The 9,967-nt window shown below is 57.9% G+C and overlaps 1 protein-coding gene across 1 annotated transcript in view; it reads right to left on the bottom strand.

The window, feature by feature from the left end:
* Positions 1-3,877: 3,877 nt before the first annotated feature.
* LOC149852943 (DLA class II histocompatibility antigen, DR-1 beta chain-like) overlaps positions 3,878-9,967 on the bottom strand; it is a 12,400-nt gene continuing 6,310 nt past the window's right edge. Inside the window, exons 2-5 of the mRNA XM_090028439.1 lie at positions 7,079-7,360; positions 6,795-6,905; positions 5,287-5,310; positions 3,878-4,909 (exon numbers count right to left, since the gene is read on the bottom strand). Coding sequence (XP_089884565.1) covers positions 4,896-4,909; positions 5,287-5,310; positions 6,795-6,905; positions 7,079-7,360 — 431 coding nt within the window. The 3' untranslated portion in view covers positions 3,878-4,895. The remainder of the gene's footprint in view (positions 4,910-5,286; positions 5,311-6,794; positions 6,906-7,078; positions 7,361-9,967) is intronic.

Here is a 9,967-nt window from a genome sequence, read left to right on the forward strand (position 1 = left end):
TGGGGTGGGTGCCAGTGTACAGGGTCAGAGATGCACTGAAGCAGGGAGCTGATCGTCTCCTCTCTGGCAGCTGGACGAGGGTCTTTCCCAACTCAAGTTTCTGCCTTGCTCTTGCCTGGGAAGGCAGCAGGAGAGTGCACAGTGTAAGTCCTTAGCACCATCACCCTGTAACCAGTGACACAGGTGCCCCAGACCCCATGATTAGTGAAGTGCTGGATGGGGACCCCTCCACATGGGACATTTTTGCAACTCTCTGTGTCCTGGGGTCCCCACCACGGGCATGGGAGATCCACTAGCTCCAGCAGCGTGTGGTGGAGTGATGCCAGCACCTTGCAGCTGCAAGACAGGATGTGGCACATGGTCCAGTGACATGAGGGGCAGTGAGGGAGGGGCTATCCTCAGCTTGGGGGCTCATTGCCTGGCCCACAGGGAGGTGCTGCCCTGGGTCACAACTCCCAGGCCAAGCCTTGGGCTCTAGTTGGTATCTTATGTGAAGGGCTCCCCTGGATCATAGCAGCCCCAGCACTACCCCTGCTGTCTCCTTAGGGTCGGAGATGCCCACGCTCCCATATTACCATCCTTTGTGACACCCTCTGGGGAGCCCTCACCCCTTCAGAGGAGTCCTTCAGCCCCAAACCCCTCTCCGCTGTCTCCTGTCTGAGCGCTGAGAACAAGCTGGGCTCTGTCACAGGTGCCACATGCCCCACTTCCCCTGGACTCATTCAGGCCTTGCCAGCTCGTAGCAGAGGAAACATTGCCAGGTCTGGGAGTCACTGCTTTCATTACGTTCATGCTATAGTTCCCCTCCTCCGCAGAAGAGGCAGCCGGGATTTCCCCAGTGCTTTGGTCTCACAGCAGGTCCAGACGGCCCCTCCTGAGCTGTGGGCTGAGCCTCATGGGGAAGACTCAGAAGTTGCTTGCATGAATGGTGCGTGCTCCCCACAGCTGGCGGGGTACAGCTGTGCTGGCGGCAGTGGGAGCGTGGTGGCGGTAAGCTGGGAGCTCCTGCAGACACCACAGGGGTGTGGCAAAGTGCCGGGCTAGCGGCTCCGGCACCGGTTAGGGGAGCCGCGGGCTTTGCGGAGTTGCGCGAGCGCGCGGCTTGTGGGGCGGGATTGAGGTAGCTTTTAGCCGCCCTCGAGGTTCACCGAGTTGGCACAAGCAGACGACTTAGAGTAAGTAGTTAGTGTCTCTTAATCTATAGGGTGTCCGTTGGTTCACGAGGTTCCAGAGCCAGCCCTTGCTCTCCAACAGTGGAGCTGGTCCAAAGCTCGGTGCGGCTGCCGGCTCCGTAGTCTCAGAACTGGTCAACGGCTCATGAATAGGAAATACAAAGCAATACTGTAACACGGTGAATCGTTGTCAGTTGTCGGATTTCTGAGGCCTTTGTCTTCACTGGGGTACGGCCAGGCGGGGAGGCTGAGAACCGGTCTGTGGGGTGATCGGGCCCACAGAGTTTTCCAGTTGTCATCTCTGCCACTTCCTGCTTTTTTGCCTCTTTTATAGATGTTCGTTGGACTGCCTCTATGACACTAACTATAATATAGGCTAAATCTACAGAGATAGGATAATTTTCTTTTACATAATAATTGCTAGGCAGATTTTCTACATAAGTTTCATTTCTGCAGAACTGACACTTCTAGGTAAGAAATGAAATTTACAGAATGCGCATGTGTAGCTTAATGCTAGCGGAGAAAAGCACAAAGCGTTCATTTTGATTAACAGTCAAGACTTCAAGGTTACATAAATGTGAGAGTGCCGCACGGCAGTTATACAGAGAAGGGAAAATAATATAAAATATATGCTAAATAATATAAAATAGTTACAAGGGGATGCACTGCCATGTTCAGGGGTGCATGTGCACCTGTCTGCATCCCCTACGCATCCCCTTGTGTGCATCACGGCAGAAATTGGTGGCCCTCCACTCCCAGGTCAGCCCCTGCCAGCACTTCAATCACAGTGGATTTGTGATTGCCAGTGTTTCCCCCTCCACCACCTAGCACTGACAAAAGGGATATGGTTCCCAGTGGGGCCGGGGCAGGGCAGGGAGCGGAGGCCCCCACACCTGTCCTGCAGGTGCCCGCCTTAGGGCCCTAGAGGTGCAGGTGAGGGAGCTCCAGGAGGAGGTTAGCAGGCTGAGGGGCATCAGAGAAGCGGAGGACAAAATCAATGGGTATTTCCTTTCCCTGCAGGGCCAAGCACCAAAGGGAGAAGCACCCCGGGAGATGCCCTCCACAGCAGAATGGCAGAAGGTTCCCTCCAGAGCCAGGGCTCCTCGCAACGGTGCACGACCAGCTCCCCCAGTCCAGCTGGAGAACAGGGATGAGGCCCTGGTGACACTGGAGAGGAGGAGGAAGGAGAGGAGGAAACCTCTTGAGCGGAGGGCACTCCACGCACTGAACAGACTGAAGGAGGCAAGTTGACCCGGAAGAAGAGACGCCGAGTGCTCGTCATAGGCGATTCCATCCTGAGAGGTACAGAGGGTCCCACCTGTCACCAGGATCCCTTGACACACGAGGTCTGCTGTCTGCCCGGAGCGAGGATTCAGGATGTGACGGAGATGATTCCAGCCATTATCCAGCCCACTGATTTACTACCCCATGGTACTAATTCATGTGGGCACTAATGATGCAGCCAGGAGAAGCCCAGATCATCTGATGGACTACCATGCGCTGGGGGGCAAGCTGAAGGGGATGGGGCACCGGTGGTCTTCTCATCTGTCCTTCCATTGAGCAGACATGGACGACGCCATGAGACCTGCATCAGAGACGTCAACTTGCACCTTTGGGAATGGTGTCTCGAGACGAGCTTCAGCTTCTTGGACTTCAAGATGAGAGACATGGTTGGGTGGGATGGGCTTCACCTCTCCCCCAAAGGTAAGCATGTGTCCTCTTTCAGGTTGGCTGATCTCCTCCAGTGGGCATTAAACCAGGCTTGTTGGGGGAACAGGAGGATGAGGTTGGAGGAAGCCTTGGACCACTAAACCCACAAGAACAGCCCAGCCAAGACTGACAATGAGCAGAAGAAATACCCAGGGAAGAGGCCCAGATAGTCCATGGATTAGGAGGGTGGTGCATACACCTTCAGAAGGCCTTAAATGCCTATACAGTAACACTCGTAGTATGGGGAACAGGCCGGAGGAATTTGCTCTCCTGCTAGCTAACACCAACCCAGACATAGTGGGGCTCACTGAAGCGTGGTGGGACACGCACATCAAGGGCTATAGGCTGTACAGGAGAGACAGGACAGGGAGGAAAGACAGGGGTGTGGTGCCCTACGTCAAAGAGCAAGTCACGTCCTGAACAAGCAGCGCCGGGTCAGAGGAGGGGCAGACTGGAGCGGTCTGGGGCAGAACACAAGGGGGTCAGGGGGAAAGGGACTTGACGGTGGGGGTCTACTACAGACCACCCAACCAGGGAGACGAGCTAGACTGGGAATTGTCAGGTCAGCTCGCGGAGGTAGTCAGGTCAAAGCATGTGGTCATCATGGGTGACCTAAACTATCCAGACATTTCCTGGGAAGAGCAGTCAGCCGGGTCTGACCGCTCACGTAGGTTCCTAGCTGAGATACAGGACCTCCATCTAACCCAGGAGGTGCACAGCCCCACCCAGGGGAGACACCTTGTTGGACCTGGTGCTGGCCACAGGCGACGACCTGGTGGGGGGTCTGTGGGTGCTCAGCCACCTGGGCGACAGCGACCATCGCCTGCTGGGATTCACCATCCAGCGCAAGGTGGCGAAGGCCTGCAGCAAGGCAGCAGCCCTGGATTTCTGGAGGGTGGATTTCACTGAGATAAGGAAACTAGTTGAGGAGGCCCTGAGGTCCCAGAGGGGCGGGGAGTTGGGAATCCAAGATGAGTGGTCGTTCCTGAAGGGGATGATCCTCCAAGCCTGTCCAGAGCTGGGGGGTGAGCCCAGGGGGAAGGCACCAAAGGTGACTTGAAGTGAGGCCTGTGGATCACAGCAGGATTGGTGGCAGCCCCGAGGTCAGCCTCTGTCAGAGCTTCACTCCCATTTGAGTCCTGATTGCAACTCCCACCATCAAAAGGCACGTGGCAGCCACGGGCTGAGGAAACACCAGCTGCAGGTAGGAGCGCGTGGGGGAGCCTGACCTTGCTACACGGGGGTGTGAACCCGCACGGCTTCAGAAACAGCCCCAGGGATATGAAGCTCTGAAAAGAGAGGGCTCAACACATCGCAGGAACCTCTGAGACAATTTATTGGTCAGAAACACCATCACCCCCCAGCAGGACAGAAGGCTGCTCCTTTCCAGTCCCCAGGGAGTGATTCAGAGCAGTAGCAGGAGCAATTAAATAGCACAAGCTCCAGCACATGTTTCAAGGCACCTGATTCATCCCTTACCTGCTTCTGTCCAACAGCCCCACAGGACACCCTGGGACCCCAGGCCAGTCTTACCAGCTCTCATTTGTAACAAGGTGTCTACCAGCTCAGAGACCCCCCTGGGACCACCCTGGCCCAAGGGTAGAGTGCGTGTCCCCTGGGTATCACTGGGCTCCTCCATCCTCTCCTTGCCTAACATCATGTTTCCACCGCTCAGGCTGAGGGTGATACCGGTCCTTTCCAGGGCATATTAGTTTAAATTGGGGCCCTGCGGGAGTCTCAATCCAAAGGGCTGTGACAACTGCTGGAAACGGCCTTGTTACAGCTCCCCGTGTCTCAGATCAGAGTCCCTGAAGGTGCCCCCAAAAGCAGTAGCATTTCTGAGTGCAGATGTGGTGCAGGCTTAGGCAGAGAAAGGGTTAATTCTGAGGAGTCAGCCCCAGGGTCCAGGTGAGGCTGGAGGGAAGGGAGAAGAGCTCCAGATACAGGGACGGGCGCCAGGAGAGCGGGGCTGGAGACTCACGCTGGGCAACGCCGGCCCCGAGGCTGCAGGATCTAACTGAGGAGCCCTGCGGGGAGAGAGAGGAGACGTCAGCATGGGGCAGGGACTAGCGGCCCTGGGGAAGGGCCACGGGGGGTCTGACAGGGGCCAGGGCCTCTCTAGAGGCTGGTCTGGAGCCCCTGGGTGGGGGGAGACTTTTGTAGGGCCCAGGATGCTCCGACCCTGGGAGTAGCTCTAGGTGTGGCCTGAATGGCAGTAATGAGGGCGATGCAGACTCCTCCTCTTCCTCACTGCAAATGCTCCATGCTCCAGCTCCCACCTGTGCTGGGCTGGGCAAGTGCTGGGGTGAAAGGGCAGGGGCACCCGCTCCACGCGCCCCCTGTGCAGCCTGTGCTCCCTGAGGGGGTGGGGGGCTTCTTAGGGGTGGACTGAGATGGAAATTACCTGTTGGCTGGGGAACGGGGCGGCCTGGAAAACAAGGAGAAACATGGTGAGAGTCTCACCAGAGGCAGCCCCTCTGAGACACCAGAGATCCTGCCCTAGCCCTGAGGTGCGGGGCAGACCCCATTAGGGACCCCTCAGCTCCCATTAGAAACCCAAATCACGGTCTCACCCAGACAGGGCTGGATAGAGGGGTTCCCTGTGTGCACGTGTAGGTATTTCCCTGATATGGATTCACTACTCTGTGCTTTGCTCTCTATTTCCAGAGAGCATTCAGCAAGAATGAATTCAACCAGGGTCACGCTTGTGTGAGCCACAGTCTCAGCTGGGAAGCTGCGTTTGTATTTTCATCCTGACCGAGGACAGGCAGGGAGACACGGGCAGAATCGAGTGTCAGGAACAGCCCTAGACCAGACTATGGCTGTGCACATTTTGGAGGAGCCCGCACTGTGTTTTTTTTATGCCAAAAGCAGCAACTGAAAATTTAGGGAAGAAGGAGGTGGCGAGGGGTGTCAGCAATCAGGAAACGGATTCTGATCAGCACGGGTGCAAGAGAAGATATACTATCCTTTCATACCACAGACACTCTTCCTCCACAAAGAAAAAAACTCCACCTGGTGGAAATCACAGTGAGCATGATATGTGAGAAATACGGCAGTAGCAGCACCCGCTAGTTCCCAGGTCGGTGGGAAAGCTGCCTGGGCCTCGCAGGGAGCAGAGCCGGGGGCAGCGCTTTCTCCTTTCTGCTGCTGCTCCTCATCTCCTGCCTCCAGGGAAGGGCTGTTATTCTCCCCTCTGCCGTTCCCAGTGCCGGGGGAGGTTTTCTCCCTGGGTCTGGTGTAGGTGAGACAATCCTGCTCCTGTCCCACACCCCTCCCCGACTGTCTGGGCTAAGGGGGAGACCAGGACACCTGGCACCTGCAGCCTCTCACACCTGAAGGGCTCAGGATCTGCATTATATTGCACCGAACAAACCCAGTCGGACCCCCCAGCTGCCAAAGTTTCCTTTGCTGGAGCAACACGGTCAGAGCCCAGGGAAGCTGAAATGAAGGTCTGCTGGGACAATACGTTTTGCCAGGGGAAAACCTTGGTCTGTCCCAGCAGACGAGCAACAGGAAAGAGGAGAGAGGTGTGGGGCAGAAAGCCCGCCTGATACCTCAGCCCCATGAAGTCCCACAGTGGGGTACACCCAGGGGCCCCCACCCCCTTGGGACTGGCACCTCCGAGCCCAGGGTCACTGCCTTGAAGCAGAGCAGAGGAAATGCCCAGAGTCAAGGCAGGGGCAGCTCTGCCCACCCATGGCCCCTGCTCGGCCCTGCCCCTCAGAGGAGGGAGGGACAGTGGGATCCAGCCCCAGCCCCAGGAGGGGAGACACTGGCAGGCCCCTAACCAAGTCCAGGGCAGTTCGTGCTGGGGTGTGACAGGGAGCAGAGCCAGCAGACAGACCTACAGGCCGAGCATTTTGCCGAACCGATGCCTTGGCTCCAGCATCCCAGCCGGGCCCCACTCACCTTTCTTGTTCCTCAGGTAGACGAGGAGTCCCAGCGCCAGGAAGATCAGCCCCAGCACAAAGCCCCCGACCCCCGTCAGCATCTTGCTCCTGCCCGAGTCTGACTGCGCCTCTGTGGAGACAGGGGCCGGAGGTGAAGGGCTCAGTCCGGGCTCCCACCCCCTGCTCACACCCCTGCCCCTGTGGCAAAGGGGCCTGGCCCTGGACAGCCCGTGTGGGGCTGCACAAAGGGAGACCCCTCCCCTCCAAGCCCTCAGGGGCTGCCCCGGGCTCCCAGTTCCTTACCCCAGAGCACGGTGACGGGGCCCGGCAGGCTGCTGTGCTCCACCTGGCAGGTGTAGACGTCCCCGCTCCGGGGGGTCATTTCCAGCATCACCAGGATCTGGAAGGTCCAGTCTCCGTTCTGCATCAGCTCCGTGGACACCACTCCGGCCGTCTGCTCCTGCCCGTTCCTCAGCCATTTCACCTCGATCCCGCCGGGGTAAAACCCCGTCACGGAGCAAATCAGTGTGTCCGGGTGGGCCTGGGCCCCTGATTTTGTTGGGGAGACTTTCACCTTGGGCTTTCCTGAGTGGGAAAGAGATGGAGAGAATGAGCTGGGAGAAAGAAGGAATCCTCCATCAGGGAACGTTTTCTCCGCCAACCCCCGCCTGCCTCGGTTTCTCTCAACCCTCAGCCTTGAGTTGATTTAAATCTTTACTTTGGTGCCACTATAAAACTGCTGTGTTTTCTCACATGCAGCACATGTGCTTTTCCCCAAGAACAGCTAACTGGGCTTTGCAATGTGAATCTTAGCTGAGGAATACGGTAAGAGCAGTTTCCGAGCACATGTGTAAATCAAATGTGCAGGGACTTTCAAGAAGCAGAGCAAGTGGGAGCCTCCCTGCTGCTCCTTGCTTATTTATGGTAACAAATTTTTTTTTCCCCCGATGCATGTTGTTGCTGCTGCCTTCTCTGCTGCACGTTGCATTCAAGGCAGTATGATATTTTTATAATTAAAGCTAAATTTTCATTGCAGTTTCTTTTTTTTAGTTGCACATGACCTGAATCCAGAAGGGTCTCTCAAAGGCTCTGGATTCCCTTTTTCATTCAAGATCTCAGGGGGAGACCTCTCCATTTTGGAGGCCCAGCTCTATGGCTGCAGCACCAAGTGTCCTGTCCTGGGTTAATGGCTTCCAGCTGTGGCCAGCCAGGGGCTTTGCTTGGGAGTGGCAGTGAGTGGCAAAGATATCCCAGGTTTGGGACCTGTCCCTGTCCCCAGGAGACTGCTTCATGCGTCTCATAAGCAGCGGTTCGGGTTTTCCATTTGCTGCAGAAAAATGTGGATGTTCTCCTTTAAAGAGAAAAGGCGGTCAGGTAGAGGTGCAGCCCCGCATGCGAGTCCCCCGGTCTGCTACTCCTCACCCTGCTGGTGGCGTGGCCGTACTCCATGGTGGCACGGCTGGTGGGGAGGTGTTGGTGGCAGCGGCAGCAGTGAGTCTTGCCACCCTGCTCCACCCTCCTGTGCCAGGTGCCACGAGCTGAGCCACAAAGGCAGCTCTTGCCTGGTGGTGGTCCGGCCAAGCTATAGCCTCACGCCCCACTGAGGGCACACAAATATGGAGGGGCATGTCCCCCGCTTACATGCCACCCCAACTCATCACTCATGCTGTTGCCTATGGTTGGGCACTTACCCTGCCCCATACAACCCCCCTTCCCAATATACAGAGGGGCTGCGGCCTCGGGGAGGGGGAAGTGGATTGAAAGTGGGGCACCAGCAGGAGTGAGGTGTGTGGGGGGGGTGCCTGGAGTGAGGGGAACTGGCAGGGGTGTGGGGCTGTGGGTCAGGAGTGTGGGGCACCAGTGGGCATGAGGGACTGTGGTTCAAGAGTGAGGGGCATTGGTGAGGATGGGGGCTGCAGGTCAGGAGTGAGGGGTACCAGCATGGCTGGGGGGCTGTGGCTTGGTAGTGAGGGGCACCACCATGTCGGGGCTGCTCAGCAGCACAAAGCAGCAGGGGCAGGTGGGGAGGGGGCGGCTGCGCCTGGCCCCACATCCTGGTGAGTGAAGGGGGCAGGGGAAGCTCTGATTTTGCAGGATCAATGACCATAATCAAATATCAAAATACAGAGGTATTTGGATTGTATTTTATTGTAATGACTGAGGTACTGGCTGGTTTCCAAATAGGTTTAAAACTAAATATCTCAATAAACCTTGTGTGTAGCTGCCACTTCTATATACACGGGAGTTTCGTTTTAGTCATGGAAAAATGTGTATTTGGGGCTTTTTAATCACAGAATTTGGGATTTTTAAACACAGGACACCAGTATCGCTGCTCATCAGGATGAGATTCCTGTTACCCCCTGAACGCAGCGACTTGCCCCACACCCAGAGCAACAAGCTCATCTTCTAGGATTGGAGCGAGACCCTTCTGGTTTTCTGCCCTGCTGGAAATGGGGCGTTACCCGGGACCTGGGCAGGCAAAGCTGCCTGGGGGCCCCAGGAAACCCCCCAGCTGTGGTGCCCCCTCCCAGACAGCAGGGACCTGCCCCCACCCCGGGGAAAGGCTCCACAGGGCTGAGCTCCCTGGGTCCTGCCTGTGGCGCAAGTGCCCCTGCCTGGCCCCCTGAAGGGCCTTGGGCAAAGCACTTTGCTGTGACCGGTGTCTGGGGCAGGGAGCGCTGATGTCAGTCCCTGGTGGGTGCCGCGCAGCCTGCCCCCGGGCCCAGCGCCCCTCACCAGCCACAGCAGTGCTAGGGGTGGAGAAGGGCCGAGCCCCCCGACCCCACAGCTCCCATTGCTGCACCGCAGGCCGTGCCTGGGCTCCTGTCCGTCCTGACCATGGGCGACCCCTGCGCCCCTCCCCTCCCCTCCCCCAGCCCTGGGGGGCTGATGCTCCTGGGGCACTTCTGCAACCCCGGTGTGACCCGACTGCCCCGAGCTGCCCCCTGCCCCAGGAGTGTCCCTGCAGCTGCCCCATGGTCGTGGCCCCGCAGGGTGACAGTGTGACCCCCCTGCACCCACCACCTGCCCCCCGGGATCTGCACTCCCACCTCCTCGTGTGCCCCCCCATGGGATTTCTTTCCCCTCCCAGTCACACCTGCCCCTTCCTCTGCCCGCGGCCCGGCATGGGGGGGCTGTGGGGGGGCAGCAGCTGCAGCTCCTTCCCCCACCCCCCTGCACCCGGGCGCGGTG

Source organism: Crocodylus siamensis, chromosome 15 (genome assembly GCF_052110815.1).
Source record: "Crocodylus siamensis isolate JL-2025a chromosome 15, ASM5211081v1, whole genome shotgun sequence".
NCBI classification, from domain to species: Eukaryota; Metazoa; Chordata; order Crocodylia; family Crocodylidae; genus Crocodylus; species Crocodylus siamensis.